This window comes from Panthera tigris, chromosome B2 (assembly GCF_018350195.1).
Source record: "Panthera tigris isolate Pti1 chromosome B2, P.tigris_Pti1_mat1.1, whole genome shotgun sequence".
Classification (NCBI taxonomy): domain Eukaryota; kingdom Metazoa; phylum Chordata; class Mammalia; order Carnivora; family Felidae; genus Panthera; species Panthera tigris.
This window is the reverse complement of record NC_056664.1, coordinates 54,022,210-54,047,741: the sequence shown is the minus strand read 5'-3', so window position 1 is coordinate 54,047,741 and position 25,532 is coordinate 54,022,210. Positions and strand designations below refer to the sequence as shown.

Below are 25,532 nucleotides of genomic sequence, written 5' to 3'. Positions count from 1 at the left end.
AGAGCCTCCAGAAAGGAATGCACCTGCTGACTCCTTGATTTTACCACACTTCTGACCTATAGGACTCTGAGATAATGCATTTGTATTATTACAAATCACAAAGTTTGTGGTCTTCTGTTATACAGCAAAAAGAAACTGATATACCAAGATTCAAATATTCTCAATGTTAGATTGGTAGTATTTAATTATTGCTCTGGAAGGCACATTTTTAAAGCTGATACCTCATTCTAATGAAACTCTGTCTTTTCAGCTTCTGTTACTTGATGAAGAGAAATTAGGGAAGTAGGAAAAGAATTATGTTCATTCAGCATGTAGAGGCTGACATTTACCTTCTCCCAATGATGTAATTTTGTAATCCTTAATGCAAATTTACCTATCACTGGTTTAAGAGTTTTCTGGTTGGCTCAGTCAGTTAAGCATCTGCCTTTGGCTCAAACCATGATCTCATGGTTTGTGAGTTCAAGCTCTGGATCCAGCTCTGTGCTGACAGCATTGGAGCCTGCTTGGGATTCTCTCTCTCTGCTCCTCCCCCACTTGCATTTCTCTCTCTCTCTCTCTCTCTCTCTCTCTCTCAAAAATAAATACATAAACTTAAAAAAAAGAGTTTTCCAGTTTAATAACCTCATCATTGACCACAATTTGACTTTAGTTTTCTAAATTGGATATTTGTGAAACAAATATTGTTTTGATTTATTGTAAAAAAATTGTTTTATGTGATTGCAGTGTTATGGTCATGACCTAAAGTTACCTAAAGTTATCTGATAAAACAATGATTATTTTGTAGTCTTTTTTTTTTTTAGATTTAATTTTTGAGTAATCTCTATACCCAACATGGTACTCAAACTGAGTCCATGGACCACGGACCGAGCCAGCTAGGAGCTCCATCATTTTGTAGTCTTCTTTTAATTTTTGTATTTACTATATCCCAGAAAAAGAAGGGGCAAGTATTCCAACTCACCTGTTTCTCATCAGTATGATGCTCCTCTTCAGCCTTCAAGGAAATTGGTGAACTGGAATTAGAATTAGAATTACTGCATGTTGAGGCAAATGAATCTGGTGAGGAGTTGTTTGTTGCTCTCCAGAGGGTGGACGCAGATGTAGACATGGTTCCTCCACCCTTAAGTAGGGCCTCTGCCATACCAACCAATTCTTCAAACTGGGTGACTGCCTGTGGTAACACTAAAATGGCAAGAAAAAGTAACAGTTTACAAATACTTTTAATAACAGGGGCACGTATTCTTATTTTTTATCGTGGTATACGTATATTATACTGCATGTATAGAAATAGGTGGGACAAATTGTTAACATTTTCTACTTTTGGAAACTAAGCATGGCAAGAAAAGTGATTGGGACATACTTTTTATTATTTAATGTAACAATGGCTTAATAATAGTAAATCAATTTAAAAACATTTGGTTATTGGGGGTGCCTGGGTGAGTAAGTCAGTTAAGCGTCTGATTCTTGATTTTGGCCCAGGTCATGATCTCATGGTTTGTGGGTTCAAGCCCCGTGTAGGGCTCTGTGTTGACAGTGTGGAGCCAGCTTAGGATTCTCTGTCTCTCCCTTCTCTCTCTGCCTCTCTCTCTCAAAAATACATAAATAAATAAATAAATAAATAAATAAATAAATAAATAAACTTAAAAATATATATATATGCATTACTTCATAACTAAAATAACTAAATGAATTATAAAATAATGAAAATGAATTAAAGAGTTGATTCTTTTTTTCTAATCATTAATAGTATTATCTGGAAGTTTTAAATCTCATTTGGAGACATTACTGATTCTGTTATCAATCACCTTCCCAATATATCAGGCCAATTTAAACGACCAGTAAAATAAACCATTTCTATTTAAATTTATTAAAATAACATTTCAATGATGCTTGTGTGTGGCTTTCCAAGGAGTCAAATTTCATTAAATTAATAAAAATCTATTGCCATAATTGAAAACTATGTTTTCACATATTAAAGATGAATTTTGGTAATCAGCTGAATGTTCTCTTTGTTCCTTTTTAAATGGAAACTTACACATTCAAAGGTGATCATGTCTCCATGTAAAATGGTCTTCTCTGTTGTTATATCTAGTTTGTTTCCTAAGGACAAATAACATTTTGTTGGAGTTGGAAGACACATTGAACCCTATCTAATTTAGCTCCCACTCTATGGTTGAGGATACTGGATGTTGGAGAAATAAAAAGACTCTAAAGCATTTTTGGACTTTTCTTAAGCACATTATTAAGCCATAATCTTTAGACCAATATTTGATTTGAAAGCTGAAAACCAGCATATTGATAATATGTACAAATCAATACACCTGGTACCATATTAATAGAAAAATAGTAAAATCTACTAAAGAAAATCTTCTTTTATATTCTTTCAGTTGATATTTACTAAGCATCTCTCATGTGCCAGACACTAATTCAATAAGCATTATTTATTGAGCATTTAATAATAAACATTTATCTAGATTTTACTCTGTGCCAGGCACTATTCTGAGAACTTTACTGATGTTCATTCATTTAATCCTCATTGCTCTCTGAGATAGATATTATCATTACCCCTAGTTTACAGATGAGGACAATTAGGCAGTGAGACAGGTTAAAAAACCCATTCAGGGTCAACCCAGTTAGTGAAAAGAAGACCAAGATTCAAATTCAGACTTAGGCAATTCCATGCCATAAACAACTATGTTATGTAGATTGTCAACATTTGCTAAACACCATATTAAATGCTAAGACTGAGACTGGGAGCAAAACCAAATGTGATCCTGGCCTTTTGGAACTGAGGTGGAGGAAAGAGGGGGAGGAACACTATTTACCCAACCATGGTGTGGAGTAAGAATTTGGCCTGCTTAAAGAGAGATCTGGCCTCCACCTAACCACCTAGTTCCTGAAAGGTAGCCTGTAAACCCTTGGAATTTCCTGAGTGACAGGAGGCACTTTGTTTTGTCTTTGTTTTTCAGGGTGAGCCTCTCAGCCCACACCTGATAGTTTATGCTAAGATATATCTCAGCGTGTGGACAATCACACCCAATAGTCTTAGTGTAGAAGCAGACCACAGCCAGAAAGCTAGAATGATTTAGAGACTGAGTTCAACATATGCAACCAACCAATCAATCAATTAATCATGCCTACATAATGAACCTTCAATAAAAACTCTGAACATTGGAGTTCCAGTGAGCTTCCTAGATGGACAATACTCCATGCATATTGTAATATATAAATGCTAGGAGGGCAATGCATCCTGAAGACAACAGAAGCTCACATTTGGAAGCCACCCTGACTCTGCCCTATGTGTGTCTTCCAACTTTGGCTGGTTCTAATTTGTATTTTTTTCCTGTAATTTTCAGTGAGTTGTGAGTTTCTCTAGAAAATTAATGGACCTGAGGGTAGTTTTGGAAAATGTCTGAGCTTATAGTTGGCAACCGAAGTGTTAGGCAAATGTAGCAGTCTAGAGGGCAGTGCCCTTAACTTTGAAGTTGGGTTAACTTGAAGTACATACAAAGAAATGAAAAATTACAATTGTTAAGTGTCACAAGAGAGGGGCATAATATGTTTAACTCAGCCTGGGGAGGGGAGGCATATGGAGGGCTTCTCTGGGGACTTCAAGATTGACCTGAGAGCCAAAGGCTGAGCAGGGATTAAATAGCTGGAGGAAATGAGGAGGTCATCAGAGGCAAAGGAAATGCAAGTTCTATACTTGAGGAACTGTAAGAAGGCAGCTAGAATGTAAAGAGAAAAAGGGAATTTTCTATAAAGTGAGGTTTGAAGAATATTTACTGATTTTTTCCTAATAATGAAAGTTGGACATGTTCATTGGAATGTATCCTTCTTGTCATTTCTGTGTATCTTCACCCATATTCATGTATTTTCTTTTACATAACTAGGACTGTACTATATACATAGCATTGTGTCATGGTTCTTTTTTCCAATTAAAACTGTAAGTTTAATATTTGCCTATTTCACTAAACCTTCTTGGAAAATATGATCTTTTGAGGTCTAATTTACATAGACTCAAAGGCAAGATCCTACACAAAGTGTGAGCAGAAATTAAGTAGGTAAAAGGGGATAAGTTTGACAAAGTGATATACCCAGTTAATGGACACCCAACAAGATATAGAACATCTCCATCCATCCAGAAAGTTGTCTCTTGTCCCTTCTGAGTCAGTCTCTAGACTCGCCTTAGAGGCAACCACTGATTTGACTTTTTGGTCAGAGATAAGGTTTACCTGTTCTAGAATTACACATAAATGGTCTCAAATGGTATATTCTCAGTTTTTTTGGTCTGACTTTTTTTTTTTTTTTGCTCTGCATAATGTTTTGAGATTCATTCATGTTGTTGTATGTATCAGTTATTCATTCCTTTTCATTGCTAATATTTTAATATGTGGATACTCCATAATTAAAGTTTTCATTCACCTGTTGATGCGTTATTTTCCACTTGAAAACATGATTTTAATGGTTCCCTAATATTCTGAGGTATTGCTGTTTTATAATGTATTTACATGCTCCCCCTTTTTTCAAATTTAGGTTGCTTTCAATTTTTCTTTATTTCAAACAAAACTTTTATGACTTGCCTAGCACATACATCTTCATATGTATCTCTGATCACAACAATGCTACAAATTCCTGAAAGCATAATAATAGGGTCAAAGGTATAAATGTTGTCCAACCTCAACTAATACTTGCTCTCGAGAAAGATTCTTCCAACTTACCCACTAACAATGTAAGAAGTTAGCATTTCTCTCCAGCATCAACAACAGGTGTTAACCACTAACAATAATCTTCACTATTTAGATAGGTTGAAATGTTAATAAAATTTAAATTGCAATTATTTTATTATTGTGAAGTTAAATATATACTTATTTATTGATTATTTGACCTTCTATGAATTATCTGTTAGACCATGGAATATTAGTACTTGAAAAACTTTTTTCTAATGTTTATTTAATTTTTGAGAGAGAGACAGAGACAAAGCATAAGTGCAGGAGGGGCAGATAGAGAGGGAGACACAGAATCTGAAGTAGGCTCTAGGCTCTGAGCTGTCAGCACAGAGCCCAACTTGAGGATTGAACTCATGAACCACAAGACATGATCTGAGCCAAAGTCAGCTGCTTAACCGACTGAGCCACCCAGGTGCCCAGTACTTTTTTTTAATGTAATCTCTATGCCCAATGTGGGGCTCAAACTTATGACCCTGAGCTCAAATGTTACATGTTCTACCACCTGAGCCAGACAGTACTTTTTCTATTTTTGATAATTCAGTTTTTGTGACGTGCTTATAAGTGTGCCTAATGTGTTATAAGCACAGTGTGTTAGCTATTGTTATTTACTCCCTTATATGTTAAGCATTTTAACCTTTTATTTGTCATAAGTTGCAAGCATTTTTCTTAGAGTGTTTATCTTCTAATTTCATAATATTTTGAAAGCATACACATATTTTTAGTTTTTATTGTAAAGTAGCAGTCTTATTCAGTGTATTATTTATTTTATGCTTAGAAAGTCATTCACCTTTCAGATCAGTAAAATAGTCATGTATTTTGTATGGTTTGAATATTTTTTTACAAATGAGATTTTTCCACCTGGATATAATTTTTAAACTTCTAATGGATAGTTCTGGACATAAACAAAAATTGTAAACTCCCATATATCCATCCCCCAGTTTCATCTCATAGCCAGTCTTGTTCTCTTTAAACCCCCATCCACTTTTCTCTCCATCCCCAAGAATACTTCCAACAAATCATAGGCAGCATCTCATTTATCTGTAAATATTTCCATATGTATCTCTAAAGGCAAGAAAACATATAAGCATATATGTTTAAAATATAAAAATATTACATAAATATAAAATAGAAACACAACACCATTGTGACAATCAACAGTTCTTTAATAACGTTAAAAAAAACTAATGTGTCCAAATTTCTCTGATTTTCTCATCACTGTTGTTTTTTTCTTTATTTGAATCAGGATCTAAATAAAGTCCACATGTTATGATTAGTTACTGTCCTTTTATAAACTATAGATTTTTTTCCTCTCTGTCCTAGTTTTTTCTTTGGAATTTATTAATTGAAGAAATTGGGTTGTAAGTTTTACAGGGTTTCCTGCAGTGGGATTTTGCTGATTGTATCTACAAAGTCATGTTTAACTTATTATTCTGTTCCCTGTATTTGCTCTAAATTGGTAATTACATATAAAATCTTGATAAGATTTAGGTAGTGTTTTAAATTCTATCAGGTAGTGATAGAATGCATGGTTAATGTTTCTTGGGGTATTAGCTGTCACTGATGATCACCATTTATATTTCATTACATCATAGGGGGTTGAAAAATGGCGATATTCTAATTCTTCTTCAATTATTGGCTAGAATTCTTGTACAAAGAGAAACTTCCTCCCATCAACTGTTTGGTTATGCTTAGGTTCATTTCATATAATAAATAATGACTGGGCAAATACTTGACTTTTTATCTATATTTGCCAGTTTCCAGATGATCATTAAATTTTTTCTTTTTTGAATACCATTATGAACTCATGCATTTAAATATACATGATAACCTGTTGCGGGTATCATTATTATTGAAACTCATATTGTCCCATCTTTGGCCAGTGGGAACCTCTTCTGGTTGGCATGTCTACATAGTCTTTGCTAACTGCCTTGCTTGCTGGTATGACAAGATTTTCATCTATATTTCCTGTTCTAGGCCCCAACAAGGCTCATTTTGTACATTTCCTGTGCAAGTTCTGGAATCAGCCATTTCTCCAAGGAACCCTAGCTCCTTTTAGAAGGAAATGTTATTATAAGACCATATCTAGGTGCTAGAAGGGCTCTTTGCTCTTGAGTTCATGTTTCTAGGCCTATTCAATGAACAAACAATATTAGAAAATACGTATTATTAATTTTTAAAGATAAATTTCATCATGTGTTTAAACCAGTACTTCCCACTCAAAATTCAGAAGATGGCATTTTTATTTAAACTGTATAGCTATGATTTTAGTGTGCCATATGGTGTGAAATGACCACCTAATTTGAACCTGCCCAACCTTCCCCCCAACATGCACTGGAATATCAAGTTCCCCAGGGCCATCTGTTGAATAATTTATCCTTTTTCTGATTAACTTGCAGGACTTGCTACATAAATTGCCAAGCCCATTGCAAAAATGAAAATGCAGCACTCCTTGTTCAAACCTTTTTAAAAATTTTAATATGGTGACAGCAGAGCTTTTAACCAGTATTTGGGACCTTTCTAAGAGTAGGGTTGTCAAGGACTGTACAGGTCAGGCATCCATGAAGCTGGCCCTGATGATTTGTGATAGTGAACCCTGGAATAGCAAATACTTACACAGCCAGGTTCTGTTCTGAATGCTTCACATGTCACCCAGCTAAGTACTTTTATTATTTCCACTTTTGAGATGAGGAAACTGAGGCACAGAGCAGTTAAACAACTTGCATATGGTTACACAGCTAGTAGGTGGCAGAGCCGGGGTTTGGACCCAGGTGGTTTGGCCCCTCTAAATCTATACTCTTTACCTTTACGCCGTAAGGCCTCTAGGATAGTTTCTGTATCACATATAAGGTTCTGTTTGGGGGATATGCATTCTGTTCCACTGATCTGCTGATCTTGCACTAGCAAGTCATTTTTAATAATTGGAAATTTATATGATTTAATGTTGATAGGTTATACACTCATATTCTTTTTCAGAATGTTCTTTATTGATTTTGCCTATTTATTTTCTCAGGTTAACTTTATAATAATCATTGCCAAATTCCCAAAAACAAAACAAAGCAAAAAATCATTAGTATTTTTATTGGAATTCCACTCAAAGTATTAGTTATTTGGGGATGAATTGGTATCTTCTCCTCTCATCAATGAATGTGACAAACCTCTCCATTAATTTAGGTTTGTATATTTCTCCAGTGAGGTTTTGGGTTTTTTTGTTTTGTTTTGTTTTTGTTTTTGTTTTTATTTTAGAGAGAGAGAGAGAGCACAAGCTGGGGATAGGGGTAGAGGGAGAGAGAGAAAGTCTTTAGCAGGCTCCACGTCCAATGCAGAGTCCTGACGCAGGGCCCAATCCCACGACCCTGGGACCATGACTTGAGCTGAAATCAAGAGTTGGACGTTCAACTGACTGATCCACCCAGGAGCCCCTCCAGTGATTTTTTAAATTTTTCTTCGTTGATCACATACATTTCTTATTAGGGTTGTTAGTAGATATTTTATAGTTGTTTGTAATTAATGTGACTAGATTTTTTTTTCTTCTAGAAATATAACTGGCAATTTCTGACCTATAAGGAAGTTACTGATTAAAAAAAAAATGATAGCTGCTAGATTTGAGCACCTATCATGTACTCATTATTGATCAGTTTTTAAGTAAAATAAGGCTTATAATGAATAACAGTAGTCCTCTGCCCTATCACTCACCTCTCTTGACTAACACTCTTAGAGACCACCAATTCCAATCCATTTACATGCTTCTTCTGGTACTTACCTTCATAGTCTTAAATAATAATATGCATATACAACTATTTACTGTTTTTTTTCAGATCCATATAATTCTTTCTTTCTTTCTTTCGTAAGCTGTACGTGCAATGTGGGGCTTGAACTCATGACCCCAAGATCAAGAGTCACATGATCTATGACTGAGTCAGCCAGGCAACCCAACTTACTGATTTTCAGCTATGTAGTATGACAATATTGCTCTCTTTCAAATCCTCCCCCAGCCACACAGAAACACACACACCTGCTAATCACATGCAAACATGTACACACTCTTCTCATCACCCCAGAATAGTGATAACACAATTGTTAGTTCAATAAATATTGTGCTTACATTATTATAGTGATGCAAATGTTATTCACAATTCCTTTTCTTTAAAACATTTTTTCATAGAGTTAATAATTACATTATTATTATTATTACTATTATTATTTTACACTATTTCTCTCACTTAAACATCTCTAAACTTCCTGTCGGAGGTGTAAAGTCTCCTTTCATTATATTTGGATACATCATGTCATTTATCAATTTCATATTTTTCTTGGAGTTCTCTCCCCTGGAGCCCTCCATACCCCTCCATAATCTGGGCTAGCTGCTTCTAGGCCACTGTATACTTGTCATTCTGGAGCTTCCCTTCACTATCATTCTATGGCTCCTCTTTGTCTTTCTCCTGAATTGGACCACCAATTTTCTGGATATTATGTTTTTATTTTTCTAGATTTACTCTCTCATTTGGGAGGAGTGCATCCTCTGTTACCTTTGAAAAAGAAATCATAGGAAGCACATTAGTGAGATTTTATAAGTGTGAAAGTATTATTCTACCCTCAAACTTGGCTGATAAATCACTGGGTATAGAAGTCTAGATTTGGAAGGCATTGCATAATTATCTTGGAGCTTCCTTTGTTGTTGGTGAAAAGGCCAATGCTATTCTGATTTCCAGTCCTTAGCCTGGGACATGCTTATTCTCTCTGAAAGCTTTTGGGTCTTCCCTTTACTTCTGGTGTTCTAAAAGTTCACAATGTTGACTTAGCCAAGTCTTTTTGCTTTTGGTGGTATCTTTTAATCTAAAAGTTTGTGTTAGTCAGTTAGCTTCTCCTTCTTCTTTCATCTTTTAGAATTTTTTGTCTTTGGGGGCACCTGGGTGGCTCAGTCGGTTAAGCAACTGACTTTGGCTCAGGTCATGATCTTGCAGTTCATGAGTTAAAGCCTCGCATCTGGATCTGTGCTGACAGCACAGAGCCTAGAGCCTACTTCAGATTCTGTCTCCCTCTCTCTCTCTGCCCCTCCCCTGCTTGCACTCTGTCTCTCTCTCTCTCCCTCTCAAAAAGAAATAAACATTAAAAAAATTAAGGGGTGCCTGGATGGCTCAGTCTGTTAAGCCTCCAACTTTGGCTCAGGTCATGATCTCACAGTTTGTGGGTTCAAGCCCTGGGTCAGGCTCTGTACTGACAGCGTGGAGCCTGGAGTCTGCTTTGGATTCTGTGTCTCCCTCACTCTCTACCACTTCCCCACTCTTGCTCTCTCTCTCAAAAAGAAATAAAATATTTTTTTAAAAATTAAAAAAAAAAAAAGAACTTCTTCTCTTTGAGCATTCGACTTCCAGGACTAATTCTTTATTTTTCCCAATCTTTTCTATTTTCCTTTTCTTGGTCTTCTTACTCTAATATCTACAAGATTTTCTTAACTTTAACTTCCAGACATTTTATTGAATTTCTAGGTTTCTCCCTGCTTGGTCTTTGGATATTCATTTCTTTTCTTTTTCTCTCTTTTTTTTAAAATTATTTTTTAATTTTTAAAAAATGTTTACTTATTTTTGAGAGAGACAGAGACAGAATGCGAGTGGGTTAGGGGCAGAGAGAGAGGGAGACCCAGAATCCAAAGCAGGCTCCAAGCTCTGAGCTGTCAGCACAGAGCCCAATGAGGGGCTCAACCCATGAACCATAAGATCATAACCTGAGCCAAAGTCAGATGCTTAAGGGACTGAGGCACCCAGGCGCCCCTGGGTGGATATTCATTTCTTAAATTACCCTGTTCTTATATCATGTATATTTCTTCTGCTCCCTGAATTATCTGTTTCCTTTGACTTTATTTTTCTCTTAGTTTGTTTTGGTCTGTTTTCCATGATAGAAGATTTCCTCAAATAATCACCTTCCCTCAGGTGTGCCCAGTGTCCCTGAGTTCATAGCTCTGGTTCAACCCCTCCTGAGAGAAAACCTCCATCTTTTGCTGTGGTGAAGAGTGGTAGTTGCAGACAGCATGGGAAGAATATGTGACTTTGTGGTCCCAAAGTGTCTTTGTGTAGGTCTTTCAGTGACTCCTCCTTTCAGTGACCTCTTCATGTAGGTCTTTTCACACTACCAGCACTATCCTAATCCCTTTCACATGGACAATTCCTAACCCATTTATAGTTCTGTGGTGTGATATGACTTATTTCTTTTTAATTTCTCTACCTCTATCCCCTCCTCACCCCCATCACAGACACTGAGTTTTCAGATTTCTACAGAGTTAGTCACTACTCATCCATCTGTTTTTCAGGTTGTAAAATTTTATTGGTATCTTTTATCTCCTGTGGTCTTCTTTCAGGTTTTCTTGTCATTTCCTTTTATGCATTTTAAGTTTATTTTTAGCACGATTTCAAGAAAGAAGGGAGAGTCACACATATTTCACTTAAGCTTTATATCATGCTTAAAGAAATCTGGGCAAAACTTAACTAATTTTTCATTCTTCACTGTAATCTCATTAGTTATGAGACTTGAGTTTTCAGTCAATGCTTTCCTTTTTATGGTACACATTCATTTTCTAAAAATAATGACAAAATAAATGGATACCTTCTATACAATAGATATGTCACCTTTTTCTCTTTTATATCTTCTTTTTTTAGTGTTTATTTATTTATTTTGAGAAAGGGAGAGGCAGAGAAAGAGGCACAGAGAGGATCCCAAATAGTCTCAGTGGTATCAGTGCAGCACCCGATGTGGCACTCATTCCACAAACCGTGAGATCACTACCTGAGCCAAAATCAAGAGTCAGGTGCTTAACCAACTAAGCCACCTAGGTGCCCCTTCCTCTTATATCTTATGGTGTTAGTCAGTTGTGGTCCACAAGATAAGTTTCAAATGCTTAACACATACATATATAGCACAAATACATTTGCCATTCTGAATGTCTAAAGTGGCATATATATTCTGCTGTTTTTCTTAGTTAGTAGGCTTTATAAGTTGAAAAAGATCCCTGATTATTAGTTCAGAGAGTTTTAAAGAATTACTGAGCAAAAGATAACCACTTTGCAGTCTGCTCTTACAGGGTAGTTAGATGATCATTGAGAAATGGATTTCGAGGCTAGCAATATGTAATGTTATGGGTTGAATTGTGTCCCCTCAAAAAAGAAACTTTGGAGTCCTAAACCCCAGTACCTCAGAATGTGACCTTCTTGGGAAGTAGGGTCTTTACAGATGTAATCAAGTTAAATGAGATCATTAGGGTGGGCTCTGATCCAGTATGATTGGTGTCTTCATAAGAAGGGGGGCTTTTAAACATGATGAGAGAGAAGCATACAGAGAGAACACCATGTGAAGACTGGCATTATGTGGCCTCAACCCAAGGAACAACCAGAAACTGAGGGAGAACTTACCTGGCACCTTTAGTGGGAGTGTGGCCCTGTTGACACCTTGATTTTGGAATCCTAGCTTCTAGAAGTGGGAGACAACATATTTATGTTGTTTAAGCTGCCTAATTTGTGGTACTTTGTTACTAGCAAGCTTATATATGGAGGTTATTGCTGATCAAGAGAAAAGAAGTTACAATAGAAGGAAAAGGAGCTAATTAAAGTGGAGCCAGAGAGAATAAAAGGGGAAAAACTGAACACAGTGTGTAGTGTCAAGTCATTTAGGGAGTTCTTCCTCTAAAGGGAAGGAGACAAATAGGGTGGAAGGTGGAAAAGCAAAATGCCTGAAAGGGGTTTTGTTTTGTTTTGTTTTTTAAATGGGAGAAATAATGGTATGTCTGATTTTAATGGGAATGATTCATTAGAGGAAGAAAATTTTATCTTGTAGCAGAGAGCAGGGAGAACCTCCAGAGCTCTGTTCTTAGGTAAAAGAGGATGGTATCTGATGCACAGATACTGCCTTTGGCCCTACAAGAGGATGGGTCATCATGAGTGACAGGAGAGAGTGAAGCATTAAGGATGGGTGCAAGGATAGGGCATCCAGCTGACTCAGTTGGTAGAGCATGGAACTCTTGATCTTGAGGTCATGGATTCAAGCTCCAAGTTGGGCAGAGATCCTTACTTAAAATATAAAAAAAATAAATAAATAAAGCATGTGTGCAGGGAGATGACAGTCTCTTTCATATCCTCCAATTTCACACTGAAGTTGGAAGTAAAGTCATCACCTGAAAGCAAGGATATGGGAGGAGGTGTGAGAAATTGGCAGAGAGAGAAGAAAATGAAATGGCATTTGGGAGTATGGGAGAGAGAAAAAACTGGTCATAGTGATTCCTTTCATATACTATTGAGACTCATTTGCTACTCTCTCATTTAGAATTTTCTCATCTAAATGTGTAACAAAGATTGGTCTAATAATTTTCTTTTTAGGCTTTATGTGTCAAGTTCCGGTGTTGATAAAAACAGAGACAATAATAATAATAAATGCCATTACTGACCACCTATCATGTGCTCTGGGGAAAGCATTTCTTCCAATGATCTCTTTTAATCTTCATAGCAGGAAGGACATGACAGATTACCCTCATCCCCATTTTGTAGATAAGAAGATTGAAGGTGGGGCCGAGGGCCCAGGAAAGTGACATGGCCAAAGTTGTATAGCTAATAAGCAGAGATGGGATTCAAAGTAAAGTCTGTAACTCAAAAATCAATACTTTGAACCAGCAATTTATGCTATGTTTATAAACTAGCTTTTAATCATACTCTAAGTTCTGGAACAGATTAAATAAAAATGAAAATTATCTATTCTTTGAAATTTGCAAAAACCTCACCAGAAAAAAACATTGGTTACAAAAATTCAATATTTAAAGTCGAAAAAATAAAGAGATAATGGCTTGGTGATGCAATAAACACATTTAAGATGTAGCTGTTTCTATATAAAATTATGAAGTCTTCAATTTAATAAATATACTTAGGAAAGCATGTGAGTCATTACTTTGTAAATCTAGCTCATCACCATGTTTTATCTGTCTCTGATCATTTCTGCCTCCAAAAATATGTGGAACTATCCTCTTTGCATCCATGCTATCACCCTGGGCTAGGCTGCCATCATGTTAGTCTGGATGACTGCAGTACTGTTAGAGAGTGGTCCTTCTTCACTTTCTTCCTTGTGTTATTTGCACTCATTTTGTGCAGAAGCCAGAGGGATTTATTTTCAAAATGTTCTGTGTATTTACAGTTTTACAACAAGATGCTGCCCACCATAGCATATGATTGCCAAATATTCAGCAGCACAAAATAGTGCCTGGTGCTGAACTGTAAATGGAAAACATAATTTTTGAAAAATAAATACTTAAATACAATATAAGACCATACGGAAGGCATTATACCAAGTGGTTTTTAATTTGCAAAGATAGATCTTTCTCATTTATCAGTCTTCAATGGAATGTGATTATTTTCTCAAACCACTATTCCCAATTCCAAAACTACGATTTAATATATGGGATCTTTAATTCCAGTAATTCTGTAATGGATCATAACAGGCCTCATTTTCTAGTGCTTTCCCTGGCAGAGGGGAATGAGATCAATACATCATAAACACCTTAGTGTATTTGTTCTGTCTTAGTAATCTTTTCTTTCTGGGGCCTACCACAGTGAGTAGCCTCTATTAAATGCTCAGTAAGTATCCACTGAATGTTATTAAGTGAATACAACATTTGGTATTTTGTAGGAATAATCTAAAATTTTCTAAGCTATAAACTAAAGGCTTCAATAGAGTGCTTAGAAAATCACAGATTTTTTTTAAATGTGATGTTTGATTTTTTTCTCTAAGGTAGTGATTTTCTTTTTCATTCTTGACAGGTGATTTGCAATAATTTTCATTTATCATATATTTTCCCTTTCATCTAAAAATGTCAGTTTTCTCAAAGTTTACCTTGAAGCATGACCAAAGACTGTCGAAGTCGGCTGTTTTCTTTCCGGGTGTTTGTTAGTTTTTGTTTCAGGCTTTTTATTTTCGTGCACAATTCCTCCTTTGACAATTCTGCTAAAGGCTCTTCTTCCTCACTGGAGCTCTCACCAGGCAGAAAGGCATTTCCTGAATATGGGTCTCTCTAAAATACAAGGCAGGCACAACAAAAAAAGCTTCAAAGTGACTTTAATGGTTTATCCCATGTTCTGTGTGCTGAAGGGACCTACAAAACCCTCATCTCCTGGGCATTTCCTGCTACAGATGTCTTACCTAGTGAACTAGCCTCAGCTTTGTCTTCCTCTCTCCAGGAGAGCTCAGAAAAAGGTAAGACATCAAAGTTTCATGCACACATCTCTCACATAGCAAAAATCAGGATTCTGTCTAACTTCAGGGAAGAATATAAAGTAGGAAAATAGTATAACAGAGAAGGATCAACCAGACTGCCACTCAAATATTTGTAATTCATCTCCACCCTCCATTTTTCCCCTAACTCTTCACTCACAGTCTCTCTGTTGAGACTGTTAGAAATTTGGGTGTTTATTGCATCAGAGAAAAGAGAGAGAAGATTCACCTAGAACAAAACATTCATGCTTTCCTTTTAGTTTTAAAAATAATTTTTAAGATCAATAGCAAGACAATACTCTGAAACATACACATTTGAGTTGCAAAACACAGGCTGTGTTGAGACAGAAAAGGATTTCCTCAAATTACCAAATTTGCCTTGGTAGTGAATTTATAAAGATCCAAACCTAAAAGGCTGGAGTATAAAGTTTTTAAAAATAAACTTTAGAATATAAGAGATAAAGGTATGACATAAAGAAAGTTTCTGTTGTACAGGAAAGGAAGAGACATTCTGGTGCTAGGAGGAGCCTAGGGAATAAGTAGCTGGAATGGCAGGAAATCAGATTCAAGTGTCTTTGCTCTTCCTGACCCCACTATTTGAGGGGAAGGGAGAAAGATCACGGGGTAAGGGTATATGTTAGAAACATCCAGATAAATGAGGGGCAATCTTAGAGCAACAGGATTGGCTCCTTCCCTCTAAGTGCATTAAAAACTCCCCAAAGAGGCATGATGTCCAGCATTAGCATCATGTCAACATGGTATTTCTCAGGGTCATAAATCTGAAATGGCCAATGTTAGTATCTAGACAGTTGGACCAGAGAGAGCAGCCAGACTCTCCAGAGTTCTTACAAAGCAGCTGGAGAATCCAAATGGTCCCTTTGTCCTTGTCAGGAAACAGGTAAGTGCTGAGGAAACTGGTGAAACAGAAATAGTTCAGTGTGTAGACAGAGAGACCACACAATTCCAGAACCTTTTAGAAGGTGGCAGTGGGCCCCACTCCTGCTAGGGACCAAACAATGCCCACAGTAGGCAAAGAAAACTTTTGCAGACAACTGGACTGAAGGAAGAAAAGGCCAAGATTCAACAGCAGAGCACATGCAACACACATAGGAGACTCCTTGAAGTGTTAGGCCCTGGGGAATAGGGAACACTGCACTACAGAGCAATAGAGGACCTCTTCTTTGTAACGTTATTATTGTAAATGGCAAGAGAAGTAGCTGAGTTTTCTAACACAGAAAAACAGACACAGAGAGTTAAACAAAATGAGGAGATGCAAGAATATCTCCCAAAGGAAAGAAAAGGAACAAATACTAGCAAGGGACCTAAGCAAAATGGATATGAGTAGTATGTCTGATAGAGATTTTAAAGTAATGATAAGGGGTGCCTGGGTGGCTTAGTCAGTTGAGCATCTGACTTTTGATTTGAGCTTAGGTTATGATTCCAGTATCGTAGGATCAAGCCCTGTGTCTGTGCTGAACATGGAGCCTGCTTGGGATTCTCTCTCTTACTCCTTCTGTCCCTCTCCCCTATGCATGCTCTCTCAATCTCTCTAAAAATAGATAGATAGATAGATAGATAGATAGATAGATAAAATAATAAAGTAATGATCATAAAGATACTCACTGGACTTGAGAAAAGAGGGCAGGACATCAGTGAGACCTTTAACACAGAGATAAAAAAAAAATCAGATCAAGACCAAAATAATTGAAATTTAAAATACATTTGATGGAATAAATAGCAGTCTAGATGAAGCGAGGAATGAATTAATGACCTGGAAGACAAAGTAATGGAGAGTAACCAAGCTGAGCAAAAACTAATTTTGCTAAGAAAAGCTCATTTTCTTTCCTTCCTTTTGTTCAAATTGAGAATAGTCTTAGGGAACTCAATGACCCCCTCAAGCATAATACCATTCACGTTATAGAGATCTCAGAGGAAGAAGAGAGAGAAAAGAAGGCAGAAAATTTACTTGAAGAAATAATAGCTGAAAACTTCCCTAATCTGGGGAAGGAAACTGATATCTAGATCCAGAAAGCACAGAGATTCCCCCTAAGCCCCCAAATTCAACCCAACAAGGTCCATACCAAGACACATAGTAATTAAAATGGTAAAAAGTAATGATAAAGAAAAACATTTTAAAGCAGCAGGAGAAAGGAAGACAGTTACATACAAGGGAAACTCCATAAGGCTATCAGTGGATTTTTCAGCAGAAACTTTGCAGGACAGCAGGAAGTGGAATGATACATTCAAACTCCTGAAAAGAAAAAGCTGTAGCTAAGAAAACTCTATCAGAGAGTATCATACAAAATCGAAGGAGAAATAAAAAGTTTCTCAGACAAAAAATAAAAGAGTTCATGACTACTAAACAAGCCTTCAAGAAATATTCCTTTGAATATAAAGGAAAGACCATAAAGGAGAGTATGAAAAGTAAAATATACAAGAGCAGTAAAAGTAAGTATTTCTGTAAAAACCAGTCAAAGGTATTCATAAAATGAAAGGATGTAGAATATGACACTATATACCTAAAACGTTGGGGAGGAGTAAGAAATTGTTTCAAACTTAAGCAATCATCAACCTAATATAGACTACTCTATGCAGAAGATGTTATATAAAAACCTAGTGGTAACCACAAATAAAAAACCAGGAAATATGCAAGGAATAAAGAGAAAGGTATCCGAGTATATCACTAAAGAAAGGCAACAAACCATGAAAGAGAGCAAGAGAAGAAAGGATCAGAGAAAATCTATAGGAACAACTACAAAGAAGTAGAAAAAAAAAGTGACAATAAATACATATCAATTAATCATTACTTTGAATGTAAAGGGACTAAACACTCCAATCAAAAGACATAGGGTGACAGAATGGATAAAAAACAAGACCCATCTATTTTCTGCCTATAAAAGACTCATTTCAGGGGTGCCTGGGTACCTCAGTTGGTTAAGCATCTGACTCTTGATATTGGCTGAGGTCATGATCTCGTGGTCATGGGACTGAGGCCCAGTGTTGGCTCCTCCATGCTGGGCTTGGAGCCTGTTTGGGATTCTCTCTTTCCTTCCCTCTCTGCCCCTACTTTGCTCATCTTCTCTCTCTCTCAAAATAAATAAATAAACATTTAAAAATACAAAAAATTAAAAAGTCTCTTCTTTAAAAAAAAAAGACACCTGCAGATTGAAAGTGAGGGGATGGAGGGCACCTGGGTGGCTCAGTCAGTTAAGCATCTGACTCTGGCTCAGGTCATGATCTTATCGTTCGTGAGTTTGATTCCCACATCAGGTAAGCTCAAGCTCCACTTCAGGTGAACATGAGCCCCACTTCAGGTGAGACCCACTTCTCTCTCCCTCTCTCCCTCTCTCCCTCTCTCTCTGCCCCTCTGTGCCTCTCTTATACAACAACAATAACAACAGCAAAGAAAGTGAGGGGATGGAGAAACATTTATCATGCAAATGGATGTCAAAAGAAAGCCAGGGTAGCAATACTTATATAGGACAAAATAGATTTTAAAACAAAAACTGGAACAAGAGACAAAGAGGACACTATACAATAATAATGGGGACAATTCAACAAAAGGATACAATTGTAAATAATTATGCATTCAAGATCAGAACACCCAAATACATAAAACATTTAATAGAAAACATAAAGTAAATAATCAATAGTAATAGAATAATAGTAGGGGACTACTATGGTAACTAATGTAACACCCCACTTATATTATGATGGACAGATCATCCAAACAAAAAATCAATAAGGAAACAGTGGCTTTGAATGACACCCTGGACTAGATGTGTTTAACAGACATATTCAGAACATTCTATTCTAAAATGGCAGTATTCACATTCTTTCCAAGTGTGCATAGAATATTCTCCAGAATAGAGCACATATTAGGCCACAAAACAAGTCTCAATAAAATAAAAAGAAAATCAAAGTCATACCATGCATCTTTTCTGACCACAATGCTATGAAACTAGAAATCAACCAAAAGAAAAAATCTGGAAAGAGCACACATACATAGAGGTTAAATAACATGCTACTAAAAAATGAATGGGTCAGCTAATAAATAAAAGAAAAAATAAAAAATTACATGAAAACAAGTGAAAATGAAAATGCAATGGTCCAAAATCTTTGGGATGTAGCAAAAGTGGTGTTAAGAGGGAAGTTTATAGCAATACAGGCCTACCTCAAGAAGCAAGAAAAATCTCAAATAAACAACCTAACCTTACATCTAAAGGAGCTAGAAAAGAAGAACAGACAAAACCCCAAATCCAGGAAAAGGAGGGATGTAATAAAGATTAGAGCAGACAACGTCACTCCTCATCAGGGAAATACAAATCAAAACCACACTGAGATATGACCTCACGCCAGTCAGAGTGGCTAAAATGAACAAATCAGGGGATTATAGATGCTGGAGAGGATGTGGAGAAACGGGAACCCTCTTGCACTGTTGGTGGGAATGCAAACTGATGCAGCCGCCCTGGCAAACAGTGTGGAGGTTCCTCAAAAAATTAAAAATAGATCTACCCTATGACCCAGCAATAGCACTGCTAGGAATTTACCCAAGGGATACAGGAATGCTGATGCATAGGGGGACTTGTACCCCAATGTTTATAGCAGCACTTTCAACAATAGCCAAATTATGGAAAAAGCCTAAATGTCCATCAGCTGATGAATGGATAAGGAAATTGTGGTTTATATACACAATGGAATACTACTTGGCAATAAGAAAGAATGAAATATGGCCTTTGTAGCAACATGGATGGAACTGGAGAGTGTTATGTTAAATGAAATAAGTCATACAGAGAAAGACAGATACCATATGTTTTCACTCTTATGTGGATCCTGAGAAACTTAACAGAAGACCATGGGGGAGGGGAAGAAAAAAAAAGTTAGAGAGGCAGAGAGCCAAACCATAAAAGATTCTTAAAAACTGAGAATAAACTAAGGGTTGATGGGGGGTGGGAAGGAGGGAGGGGTGGGTGATGGGCATTGAGGAGGGCACCTGTTGGGATGAGCACTGAGTGTTGTATGGAAACCAGTTTGACAATAAATTTCATATTAAAAAAATTTAAAAAAGAAAAAAGAAAGAAAAAAAGGACATCAATGAAAAAAAAAAGATTAGAGCAGAAATAAGTGGTATAGAAAGTAAAAAAACTCCAATAGAACAGATCAATGAAGCCAGGAGCTTGTTCTTTGAAAAGATCAACCAAATTGATAAACCCCTATACGGACTCATTAAAAAAAAAAAAAGAACCCAAATAAACAAAATTACTAATGAGGGGGCACCTGGGTGGTTCGTTTGGTTAAGTGTTCATCTTTGGCTCAGTTCATGATCCTGCGATTCGTGAGTTTGAGCCCCACCTCAGGCTCTGTGCTAACAGCTCAGAGCCTGGAGCCTGCCGCAGATTCTGTGCTCTTCCTCACCCTCTGCCCCTCCCCTGCTTGTGCTCTGTCTTTCTGTCTCAAAAATGAATAAACATTTAAAAAATCACTAATTAAAGAGGATAAATATCAACCATTACCACAGAAATAGAAACAAGTGTAATAGATTATGAAAACCTATATGCCAACAAATTGGACAACCTAGAAGAAATGGATAAATTACTAGACACATAACCTACCAAAGCTAAAGAAAGAATTGGTCTGTTCAGGCAAATTACCAGGAATGAAATTGAATCAGTAATTAAAAACTCCCAAAAAACAAGAGTCCAGGAACAGATGGCTTCACAGGCAAATTCTACCAAACATTTAAAGAAGAGTTTATACCTATTTTTCTCAAACTATTCCAAAAGATGAAGAGGAAAGGAAACATGAAATTCATTCTACAAGGCCAGTATTATCCTGATTCCAAAACCACATAAAGACACCACAGAAAAAGAGAACTACAGGCCAATATCTGTCATGAATCTTCAACAAAATATTAGCAAGCTGAATCCAGTGATACATTAAAAAAGTCATTCACCACAATCAAGTGGGTTTATTCCCAGGATGTAGGAGTGGTTCAATACTTGTGAAACAATCAACATGATACATCACATCAATAAGAGAAAGAATAATAGGATCATTTCAATAGATGCAGAAAAAGCATTTGACAAAGTACAGCATCCATTCATGATAAAAACCCTCTGCAAAATAGATCTAGAGGGTAACCCCAACATAATAAAGGGCTTATATGAAAAACACACATCCAACATCATATTCAATGGTGAAAAACTGAGAGCTTTTCTCCTAAGGTCAGGAAAAAGACAAGGATATCTGCTCTCACCACTTTTATTCAACATAGTACTGGAAGTCCTAGCCACAGCAATTGGACAACATAAAAAATTAAAAGGCAACCACATTGGTAAGGAAGAAGTAAAGCTCTCACTATTTGCAGATGACATGATACTATTTATAGAATACTTTCAAGACTACCAAAAAACTACTACAACTGATAAATGAATTCATGAAGTTGCAGGATACGATATCAATGGAGAGAAATCTGTTGCATTCCTGTACACTAATAATGAAGCAGCAGAAAGTGAAATTAAGAAAACAATCCTAGAGGTGGCTGGGTGGCTCAGTCAGTTAAGCATCTGACTCTTAATTTCGGCGCAGGTCATGATCTCAAGGTTTTGTGGGTTCAAGCCCCGTGTCGGGCTGTGTGCTGACAGAGTGGAGTTTTCTTGGGATTCTCCCCCTCTCTCTGCCCCTCCTCCCACTTACATTCTTTCTGTCTCTTTCAAAATAAATAAATAAATATTTATTATTGAGAGACAGAGAAAGACAGGGCATGAAAATGGGATGGGCAGAGAGAGGGGGACACACAGAATCTGAAGCAGGGTCCAAGCTCTGAGCTGTCAGTACAGAGCCTGAAGCGGGGCTCAAACTCACAAACCACAATATCATGACTTGAGCTGAATTTGGACCTTAACCCACTGAGCCACCCACGCACCCCTCAAAATAAATCAACTTAAAAAAAAAAGAGAGGCACCTGGGTGACTCAGTCGGTTGAGCTTCCGACTTCAGCTCAGGTCATGATCTCACGGTTCGTGGTTCAAGCCCCACACGGGGCTTTGTGCTGACAGCTTGGAGCCTGCTTTGGATTCTGAGTCTCCCTCTCTCTCTGACCTTCCTCCATTCATACTTTGTCTTTTTCTCTTTCAAAAATAAACATTAAAAAAAAGAGAAAACAATCCCATGTATAATTGCGACAAAAACAATAAAATATCTAGGTATAAACTTAACCAAAGAAGTAAAAGACCTGTACTCTAAAAACTATAGAACACTGATGAAAGACATTCAAGATGATGCAGACAAATGGAAAGACATTCCATGCTCATGGGTTGGAGAAACAAAATATTGTTAAAATGTCCATACTACCCAAAGAATCTACAGATTTAATACAATCCCTATCAAAATGCCAAAAGCATTTTTTACAGAACTAGAACAATCCTAAAATCTGTATGGAACCACAAAAGACCTTGAATGGCCAAAGAAATTTTTTTTTAATGTTTATGTACTTTTGAGTGAGTGCAAACAGGGGAGGGGCAGAGACAGGTGGACAGAGGATCCTAAGTGAGCTCTGCACTGACAACAGTGTGCCCCATGTGGGGCTCTAACTCATGAACTGCGGGATCATGACCTGAGCTGAAGGCAGATGCTCAACCAACTGAGATACCCAAATGCCCCAAAAGCAATCATGAAAAATAAAAATAAAACTGGAATTATCGCAATTCCAGACTTCAAGTTATTATTACAATGTTCTAGTAATTAAAACAGTATGGTACTGACATTTAAAACTAGACACATGTATCAATGGAATAGAAGAGTAAACCCAGAAATAACCCCTCAGTTATATGGTCAATTAATCTTCGACAAAGGAAGAAAGAATATACGATGGAAAAAAGACCATCTCTTCAACAAATGGTGTTGAAGAAGCCACATGCAAAACAATGAGACTAGGCCACTCATTTTCACCATACACAAAAACAAACTCAAAATTAGATTAAAGACTTAAACGTGAGACCTAAAGCCATAAAAATCCTGGAAGACAGTACAGCCTGTAATTTCTCTGACATTGGCCATAGCAACATTTTTTCCTGTGACAAGGGAAATAAAAGCAAAAACAAACTGTCAGGGCTACAAAATAAAAAAGTTTCTGCACAGCGAAAGAAACAGTCAACAAAATGAAAAGGCAGCCTACTAAATGGTAGAAGGCATGTGCAAATGACATATTCAATAATGAGTTAGTATCCAAAATATATAAAGAACTTATAGTATAGGAGTGCCTGGCTCAGTTGATTGAGCACCTGACTCTTGATTTTGGCTCAGGTCATGATTCCAGGGTCATGGGATTGAACCTTGTGTCGGGCTCCACATTGAACACGTAACCTGCCTAAAATTTGATATCTCTCTCTCTCTCTTCCCCACTTGATTTCTCTCTAAAAAATAATAATAATAAAAGAAAAAATAATTTATACAACTCAACACCCCCAAAAGAAATAATCCAATTAAAAATGGGCAGAAGACATAAACAGATATTTCTCCAAAGAAGACATACAGATGGCCAATAAACACATGAAAAGATGATCAACATCACTCATCATCAGGGAAATGCAAATCAAAACTACAATGAGATATTACCTCACACCTGCCAGAATGGCTAAAATCAAAAACACTAGAAGCAACAAGTATTGATGAGGATGTGGAGAAAAAGGAACACTTGTGTACCATTGGTGGGAATGCAAACTGGTACAGCCACTGTGGAATCAGTATGGGGTTTCCTGAAAAAATTAAAAACAGAGCTACCCTATAATCCAGTAATCATACTACTGGGCTTTTACCCAAAGCATACAAAAACACTAATCAAAGGGATACATGCATCCCTGTTTACTGTAGGATTATTTACAATAGGCAAATTATGGAAGCCGCTTAAGTGTCCACTGATAGATGAATAAAAAATAAGATGTGGTATATATACACAACGAATACTATTCAGGCATAAAAAAGAATGAAATCTTGCCATTTGCAATGACATGGATGGAGTTAGTATAATATAAGTCAGTCAGAGAATGACAAATACAATATGATTTCACTCATTTGTGGGATTTAAGAAACAAAACAAATGAGCAAAGGGGAAAAAAAGTGAGAGATAGAAACCAAGAAACAGACTTTTAACTATAGAGAACAAACTGTTGGTTACCAGAGAGGAGGTGAGTGGGGGGATGGGTGAAATCAGTGAAGGAGATTAAAGAGTACACTTACCAAGATGAAAAAAAGAATAAACAAGAGTATGGCAGTGGGTGCCAGGATGGCAAACTTTACCTGCTGTGCCAACAGAACCCTCAAAGGACCTGGAAGTGACTAAAACTAAAATACTAATAGTTCAAAGGGACTTTTAAAAACTAGAAAACTCTAAATGTAATTCACTGTGAATAAGCAAGTTGAAGCTTTTTTCTTTCTTGTTAAGCAGGGATGGAGAAATGAAAGCCCAGTAGGATCAGTTATAGAAAATACAATTACATTTTTGCATGATTTATAATGTATACATTCAACCTCATTCCTTATTTTATAAATATACAAGTATATGTATATGTGCATGTATTTCATTATTATATATATGCATCTATGTGACATATATAATATATATAAGGCTAATGAGAATTACTATTATCATATGTAGGCAAGTAGTTAATGTACTCACATTAGCTATATAAATCCTACAGGAAAAAAAATTATGGATTTAGCTAAATAAAAATGAAAGATTTTTTTTTTTGAAAACTGAAGGATGCCATAAATCTATGGAGAAATTTGAAAAAATTAGAATCTGTGGCCTAGTTCTTACCATTTTTAGCAAATTCCTAAAAGAAATAAATGAAATGAGGCAAAAGCAAATCTATTTGTAAACATCAATGGAAAATATAAAATTAATAGACAAATATCAGATTTGGAGAAGATATTTGCAAAAACAAAAACCATAAGAGACTAAATTTCTTCAGTAGAAATGGTATTTGTGCAAATCGATAAGAACAGAACAGGAAACCCTCTAGAATAGACTAAAAAAACCAACAGAAAAGATAAGAGTCCAATAGAAAAGTGGACAGTGACAGAGACTACTACTTCTCTCCAGGTATGTGTTCTCCCATTTTTATTAGAGTGATAGGTTTTTACTTGGGCTGGTAGCTGCCAGCTAAAGATTACACTTCCCAGGCTCCTGTGCATCTCAGTGTGGCTATGTGACTAAGTGTCCATCAATAAGATAGAAGTAGAAGCAATGTGTACCACTACTGGATCATGACCTTAAAAGGAACGGGCATGTCTACCACCTGTATTCTTCTTCTGTTGTCAGAGAGGAAGGCATGATGGTGGAAGCTGGAGTAGTCACTTTGGACCCAGAGATAGAGGCTCTGTGTTGAGTAAGGTAGACCAGCAAGATAAGAGAAAGCCCCAACTTTGTGGAGCTGCCATACTAAGCCTGAACTGCCCTTGTTATGTGAAAGGGAAGTAAACCTCCATCATGTATAAAACCACTGTTATATTTGGGACTTGTTACAGCCTTTGAAACATGCATCATAACTAATACAGACTTTGGTA

At 36.6% G+C, this 25,532-nt stretch overlaps 1 protein-coding gene across 2 annotated transcripts in view; it reads right to left on the bottom strand.

Moving 5' to 3' along the window:
- BEND6 (BEN domain containing 6) overlaps window positions 1-25,532 on the bottom strand; it is a 63,376-nt gene that overhangs the window by 9,666 nt on the left and 28,178 nt on the right. Inside the window, exons 3-5 of one of the 2 annotated variants that reach the window (XM_007095546.3) lie at window positions 16,590-16,625; window positions 14,589-14,766; window positions 959-1,179 (exon numbers count right to left, since the gene is read on the bottom strand). In XM_007095546.3, the coding sequence (XP_007095608.1) occupies window positions 959-1,179; window positions 14,589-14,766; window positions 16,590-16,625 (435 nt within the window). The remainder of the gene's footprint in view (window positions 1-958; window positions 1,180-14,588; window positions 14,767-16,589; window positions 16,626-25,532) is intronic. The other variant, XM_007095547.3, reaches the window with a different exon arrangement.